The sequence below is a fragment of the Citrus sinensis genome, chromosome 9 (genome assembly GCF_022201045.2).
Source record: "Citrus sinensis cultivar Valencia sweet orange chromosome 9, DVS_A1.0, whole genome shotgun sequence".
In the NCBI taxonomy this organism is placed as follows: Eukaryota; Viridiplantae; Streptophyta; class Magnoliopsida; order Sapindales; family Rutaceae; genus Citrus; species Citrus sinensis.
The window spans coordinates 30,468,253-30,494,566 of record NC_068564.1 but is presented as its reverse complement, the minus strand read 5'-3'; the positions used below and the strand labels follow the sequence as shown (position 1 = coordinate 30,494,566).

The following is a 26,314-nucleotide window of genomic DNA, read 5'->3' as shown; positions in this document are numbered from 1 at the left end:
TATTTTTTATTAGTATGTTTACTTTATTTAAAAGTCAAAATAAATTATTTTATGTTCTCAAAATATCTTTAATAAATTATTATTATTATTATTGTTATTATTATGGTAGAAATAAGAATAGCTAACTTATGGTGCGTTTGAGATTGAGGTTGGACAGACTTACAGTACTAAAGTGTTTGATAAATACTAGCTAATGTAGCTTGGAAGCTATATTAATATAATTTTTTACTTATATGATAAAAAATTTATTGTATCTTTAATAATTTTGATAAAATTATTATTTTAAATTTATATTTATTATATATTATTAACTTTTATTTCATAATTATAGATTTTTTTCCGCAATAACTCTAATTTAAAAACTACAACACCTCGATTATAAACAAAACCTTAAATAATCTTGCCATCTCGCTTTTACTTTTATTGTTTGGATCAAAATTTTGATACACGAATGCTTCATAATGTAAATATACGTATGCTTCGTATTTTCCAACTCATAATTGTTTGAAATCAATCAATCGGTGGTTCACAAAAGGCCTTGTCATGGTGTAATTGACCTTTTATTGTTTCGTGATTGAGATATGGGACCTGTCTATGGTACAGATTCTGTAACAAACATCTCCCGTCATCCCACCATCCGATTTTCTATTGTTTAGTTTCTCACTCCACATCCAACTATGTGTCGTACAGACAACTGTTAGCGTAGAGCATGTACCGCTGCCTAGGAGTTGAAATTTGACTTGAATGCAATATGTCTGTTTTTTAAAGCACCGAATGATAGAAACAAGACTCGCCAATCGCCACCACTATTGCAATGTTTGCCAACAAGTTCCGCCATTTAAGATCACAATTCACAAACTCGCATTTGCAATTTTTCTTGCTTTTTTTAGAAAACTGTGCAGATTTTTTCTAATCTTGTTTAATGAAAAAAAAATCTGATTTAGTTGTATTTTCAATTTCTTTATTTAAGACAAAGTACTGTCTATTCTTTAAATACCCAATAGAACTCTAACATCGCCAATTACACAAAATTTAAGTTATTTAAGAATTTCAAAAGTAAAATAGCATCAGCTTTTGGAAAAAAAATTGAAAAAATAACCCATAACTCACCTTCTTACTTCATTTATTTTGTTTGCTTGATTTATATGAGGCAAGTCCCGACAAACATTGAATCTAAATGGACTTCAAGTTCTAATAGCCATATTAGGTTGTATTTATCATTATTTGTATTGTACTCTTCGAAATATATATATTTTTAAATAATGACCTATAAAATCTTCATATTTGCGATGTAATCTTCCAATGATTTCACTGATTGGGAGAATCGAAAAAAATAAATTCCTGATTTCAACTGTGACTCATTGTCTCTTCATAGACAATGGGCCAAATATGTGAAGCCCAAACATTCAATTTTGTACGGCTCGTTTGACCATTTAAACCGGCCCCAACTATTAATATTTGTAAATGAAATTATAACAATAAGGACACAGGAAATGTTGGGAAAAAATAAAAGGCACAAGTAATTGTTTTGTAAACTTCTCTTTTCTATATTCTTGCAATCTTTATTACCGTAAAAACTAAAAGGTTCTTAATTTTCACTCTTCAATGAAATGAATTCTTTCATGTATTTCGTAGAGCCATAGTATTGCAAGTTGTAACAACATTATCTTAGATTCTTGCGACACTTGAATATGGCAGATGTGTGTAGCTCTCTTACAATTCTTGTTTCCATGCTTTTTTTTTTTAAAAAAAAAAACCTTTAATAGGGAACATTTTTCATCACTACGAAGTCTTATTTATCTATGGTATATTATCATTTTACTACTTAATATTTGATGACATATCACTTTATTATTAAAGTCTTCTAATAATTGCTTTTTCCCACTTAATATTTCGATTTTGATCATTTTACCACCAAATCTTTAACACCATTAATAAATTACTGATATCATAGGGGTATTTTGTGTTTTTGAGTATTCTAAGAATTTTACGAGTTGTAATATTTAAAATTTTATCAATTAATTATTTTAGTTATATTAAACAATTAATTAATAAAAAGCATTATTTCTTTGTATATAATTAATTTCGTAGTTTATCATTTAGATGATTAAATTACAACTATACAATTTAGGGGTAAAATAATTTTTTTGTTATAATTTTTGTTAATTTAAATAGTTTGGAGGTAAAATGATAAAGTTATAGTCGGCAGTACAGACGACAAATAATTTCATCAAGGGCCAAACAAAGAAACAATCGTACAAGGCAGGTTTATTAAGTTCACAGGTCTAAATTGGGCGCGGGCGCACCATGTGCATGGTTCCCAGAGCTTTGCTTGGCTTGGTCCTATCATTCACGTCTATGGCATCTGTAAATGGAAAGTTTTCAGGCTTATATTTCAGCTTCAGGTTGGCCTCACCCCACAAGTACCCCTCATTAATTTAAAGCTCACTGTTTTGACGACTAGCAAGCAAATTTTCAGATTTTTTTTTCCCCTGAAAGTTGGTACAATCTATAAATATATGCAATATCTGATTTATGGGTATTTAAATTCATACATTTTTAGCACAACTCAAACTCAGTACTAATTAGATGCTAAACCTCTACCCTTTACTCCTACTAATATTTAGAGTTGACTCTCACACAAATTTATTGAAATGGAACTATGATATGGGGACTTAAAACTGATGCGTCTAGGTTATAAATTCTATGATATGTATTTGAACGTAATTCAGTTGGAAGATAAGTTTAATTGTTGGAAGATAGTTAATTAAACTTATAAGATTCCGCAAAGCACACTCAATGTTGAAACATTTTGAATTGAAATTAAACTCGTACTCGTACTTAAACAAAACAAAAAGAATTACCTCCTATAAGAAAAAAAGTGTAACTGCCAGTGGTGATTTTTTCCCTCCCTCATCATCAATTCTCAGTCTCCGTTTTCTTCAGCATCATCATCTCTATCTTCATCTTCATCTTCATCATCATCATCATTGTGATCATATTCATGATTCTCGTTCTCATTTCCATGGTCACTTGCAGCAGCAAAGGCTTCTAAAAGCTCTGAATACCCTTGATTTTGAACCCCCATGTCAGGATCTGCGGGTATGTTGATGGGATTATTCCTAGAGTAAAGTTGATCCAATTGATCAAAATAAGGGCAAGTTTTGGACTGCGGAGAGCGCTTTTTGCCACTCTCTTTAGTTTTCCTGAAGTATTTGTTAATGTTCTCCCACTTCTCTTTGCATCTTTTGGCACTTCTTTGATAGCCCATAGAAGCCATTAAAGCGCTCACCTCTTCCCAAAGAGGCCCTTTCAGCCCTGGTTCCAAAAACCTCGACTCTAACCCACCTCTAACTTGAATCAACGCCTCAACTTCAGCTTTTGGCCACCTCCTGCTAATCATATCACTCTTCCATTCTTTGGTGGGTCCTTTAGTGATTACCTGATCGGGTTGCACTAATAACAAAGCAGTCTTTCTCGGCGGAAGATTGATACTTTGTCCTGTAATTTTCTCTAAATGCGAAATAATCAAAGCCTCTCTACTTAAAGCAGCTGCCTGCTCGTGTGCTCTGGCAATGGCTTCTCTGTTATACTTAGCAGCGTCCTCTCGCCGCCATGCTTCTTCTCTTTCTGATTTCTCTCGATCCATTCTTTGAACAACTTCAACAAACTTCCTGTGAAGACCCTCTTGATGATCCATCACCTGCTTGACTAATCCTTCAAAGAATCCAAACATTGAACTCAATTTCTCCTTCATTTTCCTCTTTCTCTTCTTCTTTTCATGAGCTAATTTCTCTTCTCCTATGGAATTTTCTGACCCGTGATCAAGATCGTTAACTCCAATGATTGCAGAACCCGAACCGGTTATTTGATTATCGGTTTCAACGTTAATCTTTGCATTTGCAAGGCCATAAATTGCTTCAAGCTCTCCACCAAAGTGTTGGTATTTGGACCCCATTACGTGATGCTTCTTGATATTCTCTGGCTGATCTTTATCTACAACGCCCGGCTTCCTATTCAGATTAATCTATAACATTAAGAACAACTCGAAAGCAGAAAAAATTTAAGAGAATAATAAAATTATATATGTGTAAATGTGAACATATGGTTGCTGATGATTAATAATAGTAAATGTAAGATTACCAAAAGGGTTCTTGTAATTTGATAGCAGAAGAATCTTCTTGGGAATGCCAAGAATGGGGCGGCATTACTAGGGACTGATGATTGTGATGTTGCTGCTGCTCATTTCCATGAAGGAGAGTAGTGATTTCATGTTTGCTGCCATTGTTGCCACTATTTTCGTTGAGTCCCAACTTGAAATTCACATCAAAAAAAGGATGCAATGAAGTGGGACAAGGGTCTTGCACTTCAAGCCCTAGTTGCGAATGCAATCTTTCACCTTGTTGTTGTTGTGGTTGCGGCTGATGAATTAATGTCTGAAAAGGGCGGAGCAACCGATGGGTGAAAGGCGAAGGCGGCGGTGGCGGTGGTTGAAACATTTGTTGTTGTTGTTGCGGGTGTTTTTCGTGTTGTCGTGGATGACGATAATAAAGATGGTTGTTTTCAGGTGGATTGGAAATGGTGAAAATAGAAGGGCAACATCCATCAACATCATCACCAGCATCACCAATTAAGTTTTGATGATGTTGATGAATCTCTGAAGCGCCATAACCAGACTGCATATCTATGATGCAGAGACTTTATAGTATATCAATAATATGTTATTTATGAAAAAAGGTTTGGTTTTGCTTTCAAGCAGTAGAAATGAGACCCACAAGAAGCAGGAGGCAGGAGCTAGTGCTGGCTTTTGAGAACAAGTTGGAAACTGAAAATTAATTGTTTGAATAATAGATTCGAAAAACCTTGCTTGTTTTGTGAAAAAAACTAAAGAGAGATAAAGCTAATACCTAAATGGAAGGACAGCTACGATATGTCACCTTGTGTAGTTAAGGTTTTTTGTTTCTTTTATTTGCTAACTCTGGAAAAAAAAAAAACAACGTAAGATTAATTTGGGATGAAACGTGAGAGACAGGATTCATTTAAATCGGGCATTATTTGATTCAAAAATCCAGTCGCATATCTAATGCTAAATCTTTAGCATCTCTAATATCTATTCAAAAATCTATTATGTTATTTGAAAAGAAAAAAATATATCATTTTTAATAGCTATTTTAACTTGATAAGATAATCATCTATTTGATTAATTATGAAGAACATTTTTTTCTAAAGGAAGACCGAAACTCATAAATATAAATATATAAAAAATCAGAATGATGAACTTTTTTTTCCTTTTTATTTTTTTAAAGCTCGAATTCGAATCCAGTTGATGAGCTAAACTTGAAAATATACTAGGTCAAGCACCGGGGCAACCTGTTATCATGTTTTAACATAAGTAAAAATAAATTATTATATTCAAGACAATTGAAGCTCAGGCTTCTGGGTTGTTTTTCTCTAAACAAATTATATATACATGCAATGAAAGCTCACCAAGAGATCAAATTGGTTATCAAATAGAACTAGTGAAGTGACCAAATTCTTGAACAACAATTATAAAGCTACTAGTTAAGCTTTAGTTTTCTTTGACATGATATTGGCAAAACCAGGAATTCAATAATCAACTCAATGTAGGAACCCGAAAGGATCAGAAATGGGTAGACCTTGATCACCTGATTTAAGTTAAAAGGAAAAAAGAAAAGAATTTTTTTTTAATTTTTATCTCTAAACAATAAATTAAAGGGAAATAAATTATGAAAAAATATCTTCTCATAATCTGATCTCTTCTGAACTTTTTAAAATCTTCTGTCATGTATCTTTTAGTAACAATATATAAAGAAGATTTAAATTTTTATTTATTTATTTATTATTATTATTAATAATCAACAATTGAGTTTCAGGGAGAATTTTCGTCCATAAATGATGCGAGTATTTTATAAAATGCAGACGATCATATTGCAAATAATAAATGGAGACATGGAGGTGGGGATAAGAGGCTTTGATTTGGAACAGGAAAAAGAGCAGGACACGTGTAGAAGACATTTTATATGGTCTGAGGACTGAGGAGATGGCTTTGGCCTGGCTTGACAGACATGAAAGCCATACTTTTGGAAGTATATAATTGATGTGCACGTGAATTTAGTACAGTAACTTGTCCTCATGTCCCCAACATTTATATTCTGTCTCCGTTTAACATCTCGATGTGCATCTGACGGTTCATATTTAATGAGGATATTCAATAATTTGTTATTGGCGGTTTTCATTTTGGGGCAAATCAGAATGCTTCTACTCTACTTCCGACGGAAATCGTCTGATGAGCAGATTTTGGGACAATCTTCTTTCTTTTTACTTTTTTTTGCTGCCAGTCAGCCAGTGATGATTCAGGGCCATAAGGCAGATCGGAGGGCGACCGAAACGGCTATTCCTATTGTCGTTTTTACCGGTCACTTGCAAAATGTTTTTCTCATAAAATGTAGGCAACAAGAACAAGAAGGCTCTCCGATTTGGAGCTCATCGGACAACTCCAAATTCGCATTTTAAGTGATTTTCTCCATGATTTATTTTTTTATTTTTTTAAGGAGGCTCCAATCTCCTTTTCGATTTTTTTTTTTTTTCAATTTGAATTTCTAGTATTTATCGAAGAGACAAATATTATTTCCTCATCAACACATGAGAATTCCTGTATTTTAGAATAGAGACTAGTCTGATTGAAGTTTGGTACAATATAAAAAAATAAATGCTGACTCCTATGCTTGTCGTTCTATTAATTATTTCAATTCAATAAATCATTCGTTCACGTGTAGTGCAAATACGTGGCTTTAATATCGACGTTGCTTGAAGATCGAAATTCAAAATATAGCAACAACACAAAGTGATGCCTGGACTTTCTCTTTTTGTATCCAAACAGAGGCTCGTGAAAGGCAACAAGGCACGTAAAGGGTGACATACTTGCACCATTCCTCTCGAGTTGTCCACGTAAGTCAACAAATATCAATTGCACATAAAAAAATCAATTAAAGTCGGAAACGACAAGAAACGAAATGTTCTTTAATAAAATAGCTCTCAATTCCAGCCTTTTTTTTTTTTTTTTTCCGATCGATCTGATTTGCCACTTTGTCTTCAAAGAAAGAATTAATGCTGCGTTTATTTTTTGAATTGGAGTGAGAATCATGAGGAGTGTGAATTTTTGAATTAGGAGTGTGCAGTGGGAGTGAGAGTAGGGTGTTTACTTAGACTAAATGAAAGTATGGATTGTCAATCAGAATCCTAATTATTTATTTATTTTGTCTTGGATTGAGAGTAAATTATTTTAAATTATAATTTTATCCTTATGTACATAATTATAATTTGTAATTAAAAAATTAATAAAAAATATATTTGAAAAATAAAATAAATATTTTATTATATTTATAAATTAATAATAATTACTAATATTCTTAATTATGTAAATCATAATTTTTTATTAATTTTAATTTAAATTATGTGAATAAAAATTATTAATAATAGCAACACAAATGAAATGTTATTATTGATAATATAGTACAAAATTAATATTTTTTTAGAATAAAATATTTATTATTATTAATTAAATAAATAATTAATATTTATTAAAATTAATGTTTAATATTATTAATTTAAATATAATATTTATTTATTTTTATTTTATTAAATTTAATAAAATAAATATGATATAATTATTATTTTTAATAAATATGATATTATTTATTTTATTAAATATAATATTATTTATTTTATTAAATATTATTTATTTATTTTATTAAATATTATTTATTTATTTTTATAAGGATAAAATGGGAAGAGGGGGGAGTGGATTCCCACTCCCACCTCCCCCCAAGGGAGTGGGAATCCCACTCCCCACTCCAAAATTGAGTGAGACCCACAGATTCACACTCCCACTCTCCCCTTTTTTAAGGTAAGTAAACAATGAAGTGGGAGGAATCCACACTCCACACTCCCACTCTAGAAAGTAAACACTACCTAAGTTGAGTGATGGGTGCGTGGATAATTCGTTCGTTTTTTTTTTTTACAAGTAAATGAAACTTTCATTCAAGAACAGAATAATACATCAGGTGGAAGATTATCCTTCCATGTGACAGTTTCCGAGCTTCTCAAAGCTCTTTTAGCAAGAGAGTGAGCACACCTATTACAACATCTTGGGACATGTTGATCATTGATAACGATTGAAACTTCTCCTTGTAGCTATGAATATCTGAAATTGTCCACACAATCTCCTTCCTACTACTGGTTTCATTGTTGGCTAAATTGGCAACTTCAATACAGTCTGTTTCAATTATCACTGCTGCTAGCCTTGCTTCCAATGCCATTTCCAGCCCCCATTTGACCGCCTCAGCTTTTGCTGCTGTGACATTATCTTCGAATTTTGTGCTTTTGAATGCTGCCACTATAACTTGCCCTTGAGAGTTTCTGATAACAACCCCCAGGCCTGTGAGCTGCTGCTCTGCGTGGACAGCTGCATCCACATTGACTTTGTAATAACCAACAGGCGGGGGGCACCATTGGTCTTGCTTGCTTGTCTGCTCTTTCCCGTGGACTCTTTGATAATCCGTTCGTTGAATCCAAATAATCAAACTCTTGCGGGGCACGGCATAATGGGGTCATTACCATCAATGTTTTCTCCATAAGTCAACAAAGATCACTTGAGTAATGCAATCATCGATCAACGGGTCTAACTTTTTTTTTTTTATATATATATATGCTTGATCTCCAAGGATTGACACATACGAGAGGTTTTATTCAAAGGAGTGGGCAACGGGCATCAAGAATAGAAATGGTCAATAGCATTTTACTAGTTTTGACTGTTAATGCGAAAAAGTTTTCTGCCATTATGTTGGATTTTTTAACCCATATGGTTGAAATTGATTAATTGGTAATGTTTTAAAATGATATATCTTAGGTGCTCTGAGCACTGTTATTTTTTCATCTATTCTTTTATCACATGTATCTTTCAATGAAATAAAATATATACATATGTGGTGAGTATTGAATGAATAAGGAGTAATGTTCTAGAAGTATTAAAGACTTTCGTAAAATATAAACATATTCGCTTAAAATATCTTTTATCAAAAAAATTAATATATAACTCAAAACTCGTTGTTATGGGTGACTTTTACTTCCTGTCTCTCATCACATCACAAAGAGAAAGTTGAGGGTTTAGTTTTCGAGACGAACATATATGGATAGATTTGACGAAGATATATGGATAGATTTTCCTAATGTTGTAAAGTATATATAGACTATTCCGGCATTTAACTTGCAATTTCATGTTTTTTTATTGAAAGTCATAGAGATATTGAATGGGTTGGAGTAGTATAAATGGGATCGAGTGCGACACGAATATCACATGAACGAGCATGAAAGCATAAAATATTAAATTAATTTTATAAAATAATTTAGAAAATAAAATAAAACAAACAGTCGCAATAGACTGCTAGTTGTTCAAAAACCAACCTGAGATTTGTTTTTGCTTTGCTTCATTGAATATAAAATTAACGAAAATTAAAATAAAAAAAGGGAAAAGCCTAAACACAAATTTGTTGACAAAGGGTGACAAAAATAATTAAAAAGGACGGTAGGTTAGGGCGTTTTTTTTTCCCCAAAAAAAATTCATTTTGAGTGTGTTTTTGTTAAATATTGTTAATATACATATATATAGAGAGAGAGACACACAAATGTAATTCATATTTAATTATTATATTCTCTCTGTCAGCTAACTGAAGTATACATCATTACTCATAATAAGTTGTTCAACTGTTGAATCACTGTAAAATTTGAAGATCATCAGCTACAGGCTCACCAGTGAAGCACAAATTAACAGAACAAATTACAATGATAAAAACTCGCACAAAAGTCAAAGAGCACACTCACACAACATGTCCTTCTCCGAAGGAAATGTGGGGCAGGTAAATTCCTATTCATACAACAAGTTCTTTACAATAAAGCTTAAGTTAATGGAAAATTCTATAAATTCCTCAGAAAATTTCACAGAATCCAGCAAACCTGAGCCTGAATTCTGAATTCTTCTGATAAAGGGTGGAAAATGGAAAATTGCATTTTCTTCACAATCTTTGTGATCCCTATCTCTTCTCTAATTTTCTGTGGCCTTCTTGGAGTCGTGTACACCTTATGGTGGAAACCCAAAAGCTCGGAGAAGAATTTCAGGAGTCAAGGGATCAAGGGCACTTCTTATAGTCTGTTCCAAGGTGAAAAGGAAGAGATGTTAAGGGCTTCTCTAGAATCATGGTCCAAGCCCATGTCTTTGAATCATAAGATTGTGCCTTATGTCCTTCCTTTCATCCATCAGACGGTTCAAAAATATGGTAATCATTCACTGATTACAAAATTTAATTAATTGGACGAAAGCTCACACTCACACTCACTGCCTCTGTTATTGAATCAGGTAAATTCTCTCTGGGTTGGAACGGAACAAGGCCTAGGCTTACAGTAGCCGAGCCTGAGCTGATCAGGTTAGTATTAGGAGACAAGTCCGGTCACATTATCAAGCCACCATTGAACCCTCTTGTAGATCTTCTGCAAAAAGGAGTTTCAACCTTGGAAGGAGAGTCATGGGCAAAACGTAGAAAGTTGATCACTCCAGCTTTTCACCTTCACAAGTTAAAGGTGTCTCTTTAATCCTTGTGCACATTCCATAAGTTAATTTTAGGGTGCTCACACTCTCACAGTTTTCTTAATGTTTCGCTACTAGAAAAATTGAAAATAGCCATTGTTTTCTGGAGGGAATTAGTTTTTTTTTTTGTGAAAATTTTGACAGCAAAAGAGCAACTGATTGTTATTAAACTGTGGAAGAATAAGTCGTAAAAACTGGAAAAATAGTAGTCTCCCTTAATTTTGTCTAGCTTTTTTATACATTCTTATTTATAAGCAGGGAATGGCGACAGCATTTTCTAGTAGTTGCATTGATCTAATCAACCGATGGAAGAAGCTTGGTTGCTCAGGATCATGTGAAATTGATGTAGCCCCCGAATTTAACACTCTGGCTGGAGATGTCATCGCTCGCACAGCTTTTGGAAGCAGCTATGAAGAGGGAAAAAGGATATTTGAACTTCAAAAACAGCAAATTGCATTAGTTCTCGAAGCTCATCATGCCATGTACTTTCCGGGTTTAAGGTACCATACCATATAATAGAGAGAGAGAGAGATAAAGATACCTCTTTAAGAATTCTGGATTAATTTACATACATTTTGATGATTAATTTTGTATTTCTGACACAGATTTTTACCCACTAAAAGCAACAAAAAAAGACACAATCTTGATAAGGAGATCAAAGCAGCGTTATGGGGTATTATCCGGAAAAAAGAACAAGCTATGCTAATGAACAAACAATCAAGCAACGATGATGATCTTTTGGGCATGTTGTTAAAATGCACAGAACAAACTGAAAATGATTTGAAAATTGAAGATGTTATTGAGGAATGCAAATTGTTCTACTTTGCTGGCCAAGAAACCACAGCAAACTTGCTTACATGGACAATGATCATTTTATGTATGCACCCAAATTGGCAAGAAAAGGCCAGAGAAGAAGTTCTAAACACTTGTGGCAAGAAAATGCCTGACATAGAAGATTTAAATCGCCTCAAGATTGTAAGTATTAGTTGTTTTAATTCACAAATTACATTATCATATATTGACTTATAAGTTGTTGCTTCAAAAGTTGCTACATACATGTCATTGCAGGTGTCGATGATATTACATGAGGTCCTTAGATTGTATCCCCCTGTGACGGCTCTGTTTCGATATACACGCCAACGTATCAACATTGGAGGATTCTCTGTCCCGCCCGGCGTAGAAATAACATTGCCGCTTTTACTTCTTCATCACGATCCTATGTACTGGGGCAGTGATGCTGACGAGTTTAATCCGGATAGATTTGCTGATGGAGTTGCGAAAGCATCAATGGATCAACTTGCTTTCTATACGTTTGGTTGGGGTCCTAGAATCTGTTTAGGCCAAAACTTTGCCATGATAGAAGCAAAGATGGCTCTGGCTATGATTCTTCAGAATTTTACATTTGAGATCTCGGCCTCTTACACTCATTCTCCTATTACAGTCATAACTCTTCAACCACAACATGGGGCTCCAATTATTCTGCACCAAACCCGATAAGTGTGTTTTCAGAGGAAATGACAACCACTGCTTCAAAACTATACAGCTAAGTGGCCAGCAATTCAATAATGACGGCTGGCCTAAGGATTATGCAGCATGCCTGCAATTCAATGATGCTTGAACTGTAGAAAAGTTATGCAACATGCGTTGAACACGAGAAAATGTCTTGTCACGTGACTTCACCAACTTCAGTTTTGCGGTTTGAAGTTTTGTACTTATTAATGTAATATAGATAAAGAGAAACTAAGTATGCTGTTTGTCATGTAATTTCACTGACTACTGAATGCGGTTTGAAGTTTTGTGTTGACTAATGTACTATGTGGGGGTTTGTAATTTGATTATTACTCTTGCAAGAGGGAATGTTACAAGCTGTAATTTTCCAGTAATTTTCATAACATCAGATACAAGCCTTCTCATTGATATCCCTAGATTACAGAGTTTGCAGTGAAACTGTTGAATTTTGTGGCTGTGGTGAAGTGACTTCAATAAGAAACTTATGAACTTGATTATGCAAGAAGAAGAAATTACCACTTGGACTCACCCGCTTCAATTACTGCTGTAAGGTTGGCCGTGTCTCCCGTCAGAGGCCAGCTACCTCAGTACATATGGCAAGGCCCGTTGCGGTGCCTTTTTGCTCTATGGGGATTGAGCGAGTATCGAGTTGAACTATCTCATTGTCTGGGTTTGATACGGCTGCTATGTTGTGTAAGAGTGGGCGGTACAGTCATTTACCTTCCTTGTAGTTTTGGCTAAAAGAGGGTTAGGCTGCCTAGTGGCTGGCTAGTCACAATAATAATAATAGAAATTGGAAGGAATACAAAGACTAGTCTACTACTACTTAATAACAATTTGTAGCATCACACATTTGAGTTAGGATTTTACTTCGAAAAATTTCCCTTGGAATTGCAATAACATCACAAACAAGATGCATACATATTATAGCAAAGACATGATAAGCAAAACAAAAGTTCAAATTTATATCATGCAAAGTCAAACCAACTCTCATCCATTTCAAAAAATCTACCCATCCACTCCAAATTCAGAGGCTCATCGTTATAGCAATCAAAGAACTTGTTATCTCCAACAAAACTAAATAATTTTGATCCCCCATCAGCATAAAAAGTTCCCTCAAGGTCACCACTTCTCTTTTGTACAGTACTGCCCTTCTCCTCCCCTTTAGATATCTCAAGCTCCAAATCTTTTGCCGTTGAACCTCTGCTTGGTTTTTCATTTTGCTTTATTTTCTTGCTCAAATGAGAGTTCCAATAGTTCTTGATTTCATTATCGGTCCGACCAGGTAATCTTCCAGCAATCAAAGACCACCTACATAAAGCCTTAAATTTTACTAACGCATTACATCCCACTAGCCAAACAGAAAAAGACAGTAGTATTACCTGTTTCCGAGGAGTTTGTGAAGCCTGAGTATCAAGTCCTCTTCTTGGTCTGATATACTGCCTCTCTTGATATTTGGCCTAAGATAATTCATCCATCTTAATCTGCAACTCTTTCCACATCTATTAAGGCCTACATAATTGAAATTGTAGTTACATGCCCATCAAGCTTTTGTTGACATTGAAATTCACTATCATCCATCAATTATACAACAGACCTGCTTTGGCTGCAACTGATTTCCACTTCTTGGGACCATGAACCTCAATGGCTTGAGCCAGCTTTTGGTCTTCTTCAGCCGTCCATGCTCCTCTATTAGCTTCTTTCTTAGTACATTGACTGCTCACAGTAACCATTGGTGTCTTAATTTTCTACAGTATATCTTTCTATATATGAGCGAGCAAATTTGGGTGTATTCTACAACAAAATCACACACTCAAAGAGAAGGAAATAATTTGATGGGGATGATAAATGTATCTATAATAGAGCTTGTAATGATACTTATGGGTTTGTACAGAAAATTGATGAGATGGGTCACGTCACTTGTTTTTAGCTACCTTTCTTTGTGAAGAATCTGAACACCAACTAACCATTTTATATATGAACCCAGTAGTGAGTTCTTATTTGGTTTCTGAATTATGATTGAAAAATGAGAGGACCTGGCATGTTATGAGTACACCTCTCGATGCTTGTGCACTTATATTATGCACTTTGATAAAAAATAAGAATACAAACACAGAAATGAATCTATATGTATCCAAATCCAATGGCTGTCCTTATTCATCGTGACTGGTATGTGCATGAATGAGACAGGTGATTGCGGCTTTTATGCTCAAAAGAGAGAATAAATAATAAACAAGTTCTGTATTAAAAAATAATAATAATAATAATAAACAAGTTCTTAAATTTAGATGCATATGATGAGATAAAAAAACAAACAAGTTGAGGACGAGAAAGAAAGTAACTTAGATATCAATTTGAACAACAATACAAACAATGCATGTGGGGGTGTTTTCTTCCTCAAATAAAATTGAGTGAAGGCAGTCTGCTTCCTTGCCCCAGTGCGAGGAGTAGACATCCCTCGAATATTTGAGAGGGTTAAAATCTGGGCAGCGCTCCATTAGCATTGATGTATGTTGATTCCGGTTATAGTCTGATTTGTACATATCAGTTATATTCTCATATAATATGAGTTGTAATCTGAGCAATAGTCGCATGTAATCAAAAAAAAAAAAAAACAACAATACAAACAATTTATATATACATATAGAGAGAGAAGAGAGAATAATGAAGGACAGCCAAAAGTGAGAAACTTCTAAACAATTTCAATGATTATTAATATTCTTCTTCTTCCTTTCAGAAATATGACGATGACTGTATGTTCTTAATTTTTTTTCGTTTATTATAGACTAATGGCCAACCCAATTCTCTTCTTAAACAAAAAAAAAAAAAAAAAAAAAAACAAGAAATTTCACTAACTGATAAATACCCTCAACTATATATTGATAATATGAGCACATAGCTCTCATTTGTCTGTCAAAAATTGTTCATCATTATACCGGTTACATATATAGTTTATTGTGTTATTTGGCTAGGTTACCCAGTGGGTTTGCTTTTGTCAGGTTACAGATGCTCACCACATACCTGCCATGACCAATTATGATTTTAAATTTTTGGGGCCCGGTTCAATACAAATTATTAATAGTGGTGAAAATGTTTAGATTTGTACATTTACACATCTGTATTCGTATAGCCTCAAAATTATCTAGACATGAAATTTCAAGCACCAAATCTGTATGTGGAATATAACCTGAATAAAGACTTTAGTTTAGCTAGCCAGTTTATATATTTTTGTAGATGCTGTTCATGGATATTGGAACTTGGAAGCGTATACATACTTTGATGCATTTTCATAAATTTGGAGTAGATTACCATAAATACAGAGACTGCAGAAATCCTAATAATAATTAAACACCATCAAACTAGGAGTGTTTTCTTTGCAGAAATTCAATTCAAGGGTCCGGCCCTGAGGCCTATCACTGTGTCTACACGTAAAGACTGCACATGCACCTTCATCGATATGGCCCTATGGGTCATGGGATGAGAGGGTCAAATCATAGAAAAAGCATAAATTATAATAAAATGGGATATTATTATTTTATTAGATGTTCTTTTCTGCTATACCACTTTACTATCAAAGTTTTTTTATATTTACTTTTTCTCACTTAATATTTGAGAGTTTATCATTTTACCACTAAACCATTAACTTCATTAATAAATTATTGATGTCATAAGAGTATTTTGAGAATTTCAGTATATCCAGTATTTTAAGAATTTCACAAGGTATAATATTTATAATATGATCAATTAACTATTTTAGAGATATAAAATAATCAATTGATAAAAGTGTTATTTCTTTGTATATAATTAATTTTGTATTTTTTTTTCAATTCAAATGATTAAATTACACTTACATAGTTCAGAAGTAAAATAGATTTTTCTTATAATTTCTATTGAAACTTTTGTTAACTGTAATGGTTTGGTGGTAAAATGATAAAAACTGAAACATTAAATGAAAAAAAAAATTGTTAGAAAACTTTAGTGATAAAATAATATGCCCAAAAATACTAGGTAGTGAAATGATAATATCCCTAATAAGTTATTATTTGCTTCCAACTTGTTTTACAGCACTTCCATTAATTAGGTGTCCATTAATACACTAATGTCGGTTAAAGTAACACATTATTGTCCATTAAATCTCTTTTCCCTGCTTTTGAGCTAATCACATACCTTAGGAAACAATCGATCCCTCTCAAATCAAGTGGTGATTTCTTGTTTTATTCTATCCCCCATTCTGTCAGGCTCGCTCAACAGAAAAAAGGTTTTGATGAACGTCACGCGTCCATTTTCCGAGAAGTCCATTCGTGCCAGCTCTCGAATGCTCACAGACTATTAACTCGCGACAAATTATCTATGCTTTTGTTGATTAGCATTCACTTGGTGGTCCAGCTAATTTTTTTACCTCATTTATACCATATCGTTATCATGTTCATCAGTTCATGGCTGGCTTCTTCCCTTCAAGCATCCATTTCCATGCATTGAGCAGTGAGTCATTGATAGAAAAGTTTACGAAAATTTTATGATTACCGAATGTATAAGTTGTCTTATTCTTCTTAGTCCTGGAAAGCTAGAGTATTGTGCTTCACAGAAATAATGACAGATCGATTGGCAGCATTTACTTTTGGAAAATAATAATAATCATGATGATGGTGATGGGGATGATGAATATTGATGATGCAGAAATTGGTGTACCCAATTAACTATGAAGATGGTTCTATTATTTTAGGTTTATATATATATATATATCAATATTACAATTAGAAGGGTCCGCCTATGTTGTAACAGTTGCAACACACCACTTCTTTTGTCATTTTATAATTTAACCATTGGATCCAAGACAAGAATGTTAAAAGCAAATCCAACGATAGAGTGTATTTATTTAGGTTATTTTCATTGTAATCCCTCTTGTTTTCTAAAATGTTAGGAAAAAATATAATTATTATTATTTTATTTATTGGCTTAGTTGTTAAATGATATGAATAAGTAGGAAATTTAAGAGGAATTTTATTATTGATATTATGTAATTACAATGCATGATTCAATACTAGTTTATAAGAGCCACAACTCGTTAAATATAAAATAAAGTTTATGTTTGCGTCCTAACTTCAAAAAGATAAATACGTTTATTTATTCCACAAATTCATAGATATTTCATATTTTTTTAATTATTACTATCATTTCTATATCTACTCTTATTATGTAAATTTATTAAAAATTATATTTAATTATTATTTTATATTAATTATTAATATATAAATATAATATGATATAATAAAATAATATTGTAATATAATTTATTTTTAATATTATAATTATTATAGTAAAAATAAAAATATAATTTAAATATATTTAACGTTTCAATTAAGACAAAATTTAGCACATTGTAGTGAATTACATAATTGACCATAATCTAACTTTTAAAACTTCCAAATATAAGTAAGTAATAAATTAATGTGAACAATAATATAACAATATACAATACTATGTTCTAAGCACATTCTAATGGTGCGTTTATTAAATAAGAATCGAAATGAGCTAAAATCGTAATAAGGAATCGGAATGAACAACATTCTCATTGATGTGTTTACTTTATTTTATAATTGGAATAAACTATCATAAGTTATTAAAATGCCCTTTATTAATTGTGTCCCTAATATTATTTGTATATATTATAATTAAAACAATAATAATAATAAAGCTAAAAATAATAATTATGACAATAATGTTAATTAAAACAAAAAATTAATAAAATTTAACAACAATAATAACAACAACAACAAAATTAACTGAAATAATAATATTAATAATGATAATAATTAAAATAAATAAAATTATTAATAAGTTTTAATAGTAATAATATTAATAAAAATAATAACAATAATTAAAATAAAAAAGTTAATATATTTTAATAATAAAATTAATTTTAATCATAACAAGATAAATATTAATAATAATGAATTAATTACGGTATAATAACAATTAAAATAATAAAAGTAATAAATTTTAATAATAATAATGACAATAATAATCATAAATAATAATAATTAAAATAATAAAATTTAATAGCAATAATATTATATAATAATAATAATGATAATAATAATAATAATAATAATAATAATAATAATAATAATAATAAAAAATTATAATTCTTTTCAAATGTCATTTTATTCTAAAATTTGACTTATATGTAAAAGTTTGTAACTTTTAGTTCCTAATGAATTTTGCAGAAAATATAAGGTGATGTAATGTAATCAAACACAAAAGGACAAAAATTGTTGTATGTTGCATAAGTTGCAACATAGGCGGACCCCAATTAAAATTCTATTAATATTTATAATAAAAAATTCATCAGAACTCTATATTATGACACAGTTCAAACTTAATACTAGAGGGGTATCTAGTCCATCCTAAGTGATGGTAAGATAAGTAAACCCCTACTTGATTTTATTAGAAGGGATAGGGATGATAATGGGGTGGGGTAAAGGTGGGAAAGCCAACTTCATTCCCCACTCTATTATAAATCATGACTTCATTTCTCACCTCATTTTCCAATAAATTTAGTGGGGTGGGGATGGGAAATTCCCACGTGGGGAATAATTTTTTTCATTCCCACCTCATTCTCTATTTATTTATTTTGTAGCAGATATAGATACATGATTTAAATAAATTAAAAATTAAAGACTTAAATAAAATCATTAATTTAAATTATTTAAAAATATCTCCAAATGTTTGTAACAATATCTTGAAATGATATCAAAATTGAAAAATATTTGAAAAGAGCAATATTTTAAGAGAGAAAAGAAAACATTAGAATATTTTAGGGTTGAATAAAATTTATATTGCAGGGTTTTCTTTTAGTTATAGCCCATTTATATCAAACAAAAAAAATCATTAACTAACATTGTAATTAATAAAACAAATATTATTAAATAAAAATTAAAAAATATTCATATATAATGGGAATTAGGGTGGAGGTGGAGGTGGGGTGGAGAGTATAAAATCAAACCACATCCCATTAAAAATTTAGGAATTATTTTTCCTTCATTCCTCATTCTGTTTTTCAAAAATTATTCAAAATTCATCCCATTTGAGGTGGAAACTCATTGGGCCCCAAATCCATAGAGGATTTTGACATTCCCAAAAGGGAAATCAAGTCTCAAATAGTGGTGGGACTTGAACTCATCCACTCAAGGTCCTTGAGTGCTTTTTGTTTTATCAATCCATGAACTCGTAACGTGTGATTTTGTTATATAAAGCAATTTCCTCATTGGTTCTAATTGAATTGGTCTCAAACATTTGATTTACATGTCTGTCACAATTTTCTGAATCAGTTTAACAATGGCGCAATTCTAAGTCCAAAAATAAATTGGATCTACTTTTAAATATTTGATGCTACCAAAATATTAGATGGTTCTAAACAGACATGACTTAATTTTGAAGAAGAGTAAATTATTATGCCAGCATTTTAAGGGGAGAAATTGAAGTAAAACCTCAAAAAGTATACAATAAAAATAACAATGACTAACTACTTGTCAAGAAACTGCTAATTAGAAATTGTAACAATTTCCAAAGATCAGTTTAGTTAATTATGAAGGCAAGTGCATGTTTTTCTTACTGTTGCGCTATTAATGCCATATTTTGACCTTCAAAGAGAATAAATGACATATTTGGATGCTGGGTGTCTTTGGTAATTGGCCCATCTTGAAATCTGAAACTATTTTTATTTATTTATTTTGTTTTTTTTTTGGGAAGCACATGGACCTTAAAAATAAGCTTTTAAAGACCAAGTTAAAGATATACAGTGCTTTAGTTTAAAGCTTGCCAGAAGCTTTGACTAGGATTTCCTCTCCTTCAAATTTCAACGGATCTCCTCAGTACCACACCACGAGTTCAAGGGTTAAGATGGGCCGTTCCGCCCATCGCACCTACCAGGCGTCCACATAGAAACCGCTCGATGACACCGCAAGGCCCATATCTTAATCGGTTGTGTGTTTGCTGGGTGTCTAGCCCCAATTTGAAACATCATTTTCACATCTATCCATGATTGGGTGTGTGAATCGACCCAGACTAGACAAGTCTGAATTACGAAACATTCCAATCGTTTTTAGTTTTTGTCCTTACTATGTGATTGGACGTTGTCAATATTATTTTTCTCCAAGGGTAAATTGGTTATTTCGGGCTTCTGTGAATGGCGCCAAATTATCCGTACTACACAGTCCCCTAAGCTAAAAAGCTAGGAAAAGAAGTTTTGCAGTCACCTCATGGTCTCGGTCTCGGTCTCTGAATAGATCGGCACTCGGCACTCGGCAGGGAGTTTCTTGACGTCAAAATGGATTAACTCTATCAGAGTGTAACTACACAAAAGTTAAAGGGGGTTTATGTAAAAAATCACCAACTCTTTCAGCTTCTCCTATACAGCACAGGCACAGCAGTCCAGTAGCAAGTGGGGGAAAATGGGTAGAGGAAAGATGGAGATGAAGAGGATTGAGAACGCAACGAACAGGCAGGTGACATTCTCAAAGAGACGAAATGGGCTTTTCAAGAAAGCTCGTGAACTCACCATTCTCTGTGATGCCAAGGTTTCCATTCTCATCTGTTCAAGCACTGCTAAGGCCCATGAATACATCAGCCCTTCCACTACGTATGTTTCTTTTTTCCCACTAACCCCTTTTTTATTCTTTTTTTTTTTTCAAATGGGGTTTATTATTTAATCTTTGCACAACAAAGCAATTGCTTGATTTTTATCTAAGTTGGTTTATTATTTAATCTTTGCAGAACAAAGCAATTGCTTGATTTGTATCAGAAGACTTTAAGAGTCGATCTTTGGAGCTCTCATTATGAGGTTCGTTCGATCGTTCGTTTCCCACAGACACAAGCACTCTCTCTTTTCATCACATTTCGTATATAAACCCTGCAAGTTTATTAATTGGGAGCAAAAAAATAATAATTTAATTAACTGTTCGATTGTGCAGAAAATGCTAGAGAATCTGGGGGCTGTGGAACAAGTGAATAGGATTCTGAAGAAGCAAATTAGGTATTTGTGTGTGTTGAAACGTAGTTAGGCATGATGATGCTTATTTAATAGATTTATTTATTAATGTTGTATTCCTATTGAGATTTATTTTTTTTTCTAATAGGCAGAGGATGGGTGAAAGCTTGAACGATCTGACCTTGGAGGAATTGACTGGTCTTGAGCAAGATATCCTTGATGGTTTAAAGATTATTCATGAATGCAAGGTTATCAAACCATATACCCTTTGTGCCTCTTCTAGTACAACCGCAATAGTAAACATGTCAAACCTCTTATAATCACTTTTATGTACTATTCGTAGAAGAAATTTTATCAGTTGAATCAATTAGCATGCACGCACAAAATTCTTGCTTTGTGATGTATAAACGGAACACAGGGTTCAGTGTGGAAGAGTGTGTTCTGAAACTGTTATTATGCTATAATGTTTCCAAATTCAAGTAGGCTGTTTTGCGTCGTTTTCTTAAACAAAACAAAATTGAAGTGAAATTAAAGATTAGCTCTCCAACTTCTATCTATTCAGTGTAAATTGACAATGCTTTATAATTAAGCCGGGATGATATGACTTCCTTCTCTTAGAGAATGTTTATTTATTTATTTTTTTTCAAACTTCACCATGGTTTTCATTTGGTGAATGTTTATAACCTTATTATGTATCACTTTGTTTTATGTATTATGCTTTAGATTGAGCATCCAGTACTTCTTTCAGTGTCGTGTTCACTGACAGCCATATATATTTCTTTTCCCCCCCATCCAAAATTGAACAACAGGATCAGGTGCTCGCGAGACAGATTAATACTTTCAAGAGAAAGGTATGTTCTGTTTGTCATATTATACTTAAAACCTATGATTCTTCCCTTTCTTTTATTTTGTTATTTGTGGGAAATTTTCAGGTAAGGGGTGTGCAAAAAGAGAACAAAAGTCTTCAGGATGGATTTGTAAGTAAAATTAGCTGTCTCTCATCTATTTTCTTGATAACAGAAGATATTAAACAGAGGATTAAAACTTTTGAAAATAATGAAATTTTGGTTTTCATTCAGATCATTAATGCTAAAGAGGAGGATCCGCACTATGAGTATGAGTTAGTTGATAACGGTGAGCATTGTGATTCTGATTTTGGATTCCAAAATGAAGGTCCTGGCATATTTGCTTTACGCTTGCAGCCTAACTAAGCCTAAAGTACCCAGTGGACGAAGACTGAGTAGCATGTGAGATGACTTAGCATTATCAATACATTAAGTTACCAACACACTATAAGTATGAGAATTTGATGAAGTGTTTTAAATATGGTAAGAATCACCTTGTTTTATCATTATGACTGTAGTATTTGTTTGCTGGATGATGTTCAATCTTGTTTACAGTCGCATTTTGTTAATCAGGTGACTCAGAATTGCTAATATGGATACTCAGTACTTATTAGGATCCTTAATGTGGTGTATTTTCTTTGAGTCAATCGGTATACTCTTTCTCTGCATAGAACCAATTTGCTGTCTAATCTGGCTTGTTGGTATACCCAAAAAAAAAAAAGAGGTGCTTTTGGTTTATATTCCTTTAGAGTTGGACTTTCGCTACACGTCCGTGGTGCCGTGGCAAGAATAAATCCATGATAAGGAATTATACACCGAGAGCATCCCTGACCTTCTATTTGGTTTGCATAATTTAATAGCTCTCTAACTGTAGCCGTTTTGGTATGTTTTTAAATTCGTTTCAAACTTGAAAACTTTTGCTCTAAAGAATGGGTGCTCTCCAATTCACATCAAATTTTGCATGATGTGGGAGTATATGCTAGAGTTATACATCGTATCATGTACATGCATATGCACATTTTAAAAGGAGTGAAAGGAGTGAAATAACAACGTGACAACAAAGTTGTACCAGTAGAAACATTTGTTAATTTAAAAGAATGATCCAAAATGAAATTGGCTTCGGATTTGCCCCAAAAAAGTAGAACTTCAGGTAAGATATGAAATTGAAAACGCCGGCACAAACCCCTTTCTCATGATCTTCCAGCTATAATGAACACTTGTTTGCTATCTCTCTCTCTCTCTCTCTTTTAATCATTATCTTGAATCCCTGGAAGCAGAAATCCGATAGTTCCTGAAGTACAAAATTTGTTTTAGCTGGTTGTCAACATGTTTGGTGATGACGACAATTAACTTTTACAAGATAAGAGTCCACTAAATGGATCATTCTCCCCTAATTAGAAAAGCACAAAAAAATAATCGATGGTTATTCGATCAGAATATAAAATAATCATTGTAGAATATCTTTTTGTAATCATGAACAAAATGTGTAGTTTCAAAACATATTGGGGACTGCGGCGATAGTGTAAAGCAACAGTTTCTTTTGGGATTGTAATAGAAACAGGTGGAGTACTAAAATTTTTAGGAAAATGAGAGCTGAAAAATGTCATTTATCTTGACAAATCATAATGCTGCGCATGCAATGAGATGCAGCATCAAGCTTGCAAATTTTCTTGAGGTTTTCTCATATTTTTTGTGCGTTTGGAATTGAAATGCTGTAACTTTTAAGTTATAGTTGTTATGAAAAAAAAAAATTGTAACTATAAAATAAAAGTTAGTAATATATAGTAAATATAAATTTTAAATAATAATTTTAATAAAATTATTAAAGATAAAATAGAATTTCCATTATACAAGTAAAAATTCATATCAACATAACTTCCAAGTTACAGCAGTTAGCGTTTATCAAACACTTTAGTGTTGTACCTTTTAAGTTACAGTTGTCCAGTCTTAATATCAAATGCACCCTTTATCATATTAACGACCTGTTTAAAATTGAAGTACCTAACTTCTGATCCACGATCAACGTTAGACAAATCCAATACTAGCCTTTTTTTTTTAAATACTGATATTACCTTAGACAACTATTAATAGTGACAATTGATATTACATCATATAACTACTTATGTTTTCAATCAAATAACTATTTAAACTATTTTACATTAAATATTATAAAGCATTATCCAAATTTTTTATCCTCACTAATATTCGAATTAGACAACAACTGATATTTATAATTAGACAATTAGTAGAACTAATCTACATTAAATCTAATAAAACATTGCCTAGATTTTCTACCCTTACTAACATTTATATTAGATAACTATTATGACTAGTTTATATTAAATCTTGTACAATACTGCATCGATTTTCTACTGCCACTAATATTCAAATCAAACAATTATTGGTATTTACAATCGGACAACTATTTAGGACTAGTTTACATTAAATCTTATGAAACACTGTTTATATTTTTTATCCTTACTAATATTCGAGAGATATCTATTTTACTCACATATTATTATAAGGGAAAATATTGGCTCTACTCAATTATTCTTTAATTGAGAGAAGAATTGAGTCCACATATTATAATATGGGGAAGGCAATAGCTCACCAATTGGCCAAAGGCCGAGTTGCTCCATACTAGCCATTGAGTATTGAGTAAAGTGGGTAAGGTCTCTCTCTGTTCCCCCCAATTTGTTTCATTTGGATAAAGCATTTTTTTTATTATTTTAAAAAGCATTCTGCAACTTCTTGTGCTTTCAAAATTCAGATAATCTTGAAAAAAAGAATTTGCATATGTCGTCATTCAATTACAAGATTAAATGATTAAATATACATATCAGGCATAATAGGCCCCCTCTTTTTTTTTTTCTTTTTTTTTTCCATTTTTTGACATGGTGCAAATCTTTCTTTGCACGTGAGAAATGTAGTCCATACGCAGGCTGCAGGCAGAAAAAAGGATAGCCTTATATTTTAAAATCGAATATGCTTGCTTTTTAAAGTACAGAGAATAAAGCAGAACATCCAGTGAAAGAAGCATGGGTCTTACAATGCTGTTTCAAAGAATGAATAATTACAATTGATAATATTCAAAATCTAAATCATGATATTGGTGTAACATTTTCTTCATCAAGATCATTGGGAACCTTATAGCCACTATAAGGAACAAAATGTTGTGTCAGATCCATATACGGTAGTCGCTGTACTTGACTGATTGATTGCTTATTATGGCCCTCATTTAAATGGTTCTATGAATACGTCCAAATCAAAGCAATTTTTATTTTTTTTTACTATTAAGAATATTAACAAAATCAAAGCGCTTCTGCTTTTTATCCATTACCCATATATATATATATATATATATATGTGCTTTGAGATACTAAGAACATGAAATGTTGCCTAAAGTTAGGAGTAGAAAGCATCTCCCAGAACAATACATCTTTTCTAATATCATCTTTATTTGTGATAAATAAATGGAGTTAATCCAATAATTTGGTATGTGATACAAGGAATTTTGAGAAAGAGTTGAGAACCAAATCGAATTTTACATGATGTGAAAGTATATGCTATTGAGTTATTATGGTCAGAATCTATCATATCATATACAATTATATTTGACAATGAGCGAAACAACAAATAGCAATATTCGTTAATTTAAAAGGGGTTATCCAAAATGAAACAGGCTTATGATTTGCCCTCAAAAGGAAAAAAAAAAAAAGAAGGGAATTTCTGGTAAGATATGAAATCCTTAAATTGAAGAGCCGGCACAATGTGGCTCCGTGGTGACGTAAAGTTAGACAAACCCACTTCTCATTTCCTCTTCTTTTTTTTTTCTTTTTTCTTTTTTATCATCTTGAACCCAGAAAGCAAATTTAATTTGATTAGTTGTGGCTGCGATTGGTTTAATGTTACAACTTATACGATCATCTCGTATATCAGCAGCATGAGGATGAACCCCTTGTGTGCCCAAAAATTAAAACTGAGTCAGCAGTCGGCAGCCAGCAGCCAGCACTTTTAATTACAAAATCGAGAACCGTCCCCTCATAAAGAGAATCTAAATCTAGGAATTCTTGGCGAATAATATCTTTGGTAATTATGATCTTTGCCTATGTAAAACAGCATGGTTTCTTTTGGGATGCCAAATTCAAATTTAAAAAAAAAAATTTGTAAGGCTCTCCCAGTTATGAAATAAAAGTTGATAGTATATATCATTGTAATCTAAATTATTTTGAAACATGAGTATCCAAAATAATTTATTCCATAGTGAAAATAAAAGATTTGAAAGAGAATTTAATAAACTATTAAGATTAT

The 26,314-nt window shown here is 32.3% G+C and overlaps 5 protein-coding genes across 6 annotated transcripts; 2 read left to right on the top strand and 3 right to left on the bottom strand.

Annotated features, from left to right (window-relative positions):
* Window positions 1-2,744: 2,744 nt before the first annotated feature.
* LOC102615707 (trihelix transcription factor DF1-like) lies at window positions 2,745-4,899 on the bottom strand. The gene is made up of 2 exons (XM_015528992.3): window positions 4,144-4,899; window positions 2,745-4,013 (listed from the first exon to the last, which is right to left on the bottom strand). The coding sequence occupies exons 1-2, from the start codon at window positions 4,680-4,682 to the stop codon at window positions 2,927-2,929; spliced, it is 1,626 nt and encodes a 541-aa protein (XP_015384478.1). The 5' UTR covers window positions 4,683-4,899; the 3' UTR covers window positions 2,745-2,926.
* Window positions 4,900-8,123: 3,224 nt separating this feature from the next.
* On the bottom strand, window positions 8,124-8,655 carry LOC127899968 (uncharacterized). Its single transcript, XM_052434147.1, has 2 exons — window positions 8,638-8,655; window positions 8,124-8,549 (listed from the first exon to the last, which is right to left on the bottom strand). Exons 1-2 carry the CDS (start codon window positions 8,653-8,655, stop codon window positions 8,124-8,126), a joined length of 444 nt encoding a protein of 147 aa, XP_052290107.1.
* A 1,238-nt stretch (window positions 8,656-9,893) lies between these two features.
* LOC102616279 (cytochrome P450 CYP72A616-like) lies at window positions 9,894-12,554 on the top strand. The gene is made up of 5 exons (XM_006474425.4): window positions 9,894-10,352; window positions 10,433-10,653; window positions 10,919-11,160; window positions 11,266-11,635; window positions 11,729-12,554. The coding sequence occupies exons 1-5, from the start codon at window positions 10,073-10,075 to the stop codon at window positions 12,155-12,157; spliced, it is 1,542 nt and encodes a 513-aa protein (XP_006474488.1). The 5' UTR covers window positions 9,894-10,072; the 3' UTR covers window positions 12,158-12,554.
* A 558-nt stretch (window positions 12,555-13,112) lies between these two features.
* On the bottom strand, window positions 13,113-14,257 carry LOC102616002 (transcription factor MYB114-like). The gene is made up of 3 exons (XM_025097893.2): window positions 13,767-14,257; window positions 13,552-13,681; window positions 13,113-13,480 (listed from the first exon to the last, which is right to left on the bottom strand). Exons 1-3 carry the CDS (start codon window positions 13,900-13,902, stop codon window positions 13,138-13,140), a joined length of 609 nt encoding a protein of 202 aa, XP_024953661.1. The 5' UTR covers window positions 13,903-14,257; the 3' UTR covers window positions 13,113-13,137.
* Window positions 14,258-20,417: 6,160 nt separating this feature from the next.
* LOC102616570 (agamous-like MADS-box protein AP3) lies at window positions 20,418-22,650 on the top strand. 2 transcript variants are annotated; one of them, XR_001507780.3, is made up of 8 exons: window positions 20,418-20,810; window positions 20,945-21,011; window positions 21,142-21,203; window positions 21,307-21,406; window positions 21,968-22,009; window positions 22,091-22,135; window positions 22,238-22,486; window positions 22,577-22,650. XR_001507780.3 is itself a non-coding variant. In XM_006474426.4 (7 exons), the coding sequence occupies exons 1-7, from the start codon at window positions 20,623-20,625 to the stop codon at window positions 22,367-22,369; spliced, it is 636 nt and encodes a 211-aa protein (XP_006474489.1). In that variant the 5' UTR covers window positions 20,418-20,622; the 3' UTR covers window positions 22,370-22,650. The 2 variants fall into 2 exon arrangements, 1 of the variants encoding a protein (XP_006474489.1); XM_006474426.4 differs by having other exon boundaries at window positions 22,238-22,650.
* The last annotated feature ends 3,664 nt before the right edge of the window (window positions 22,651-26,314 follow it).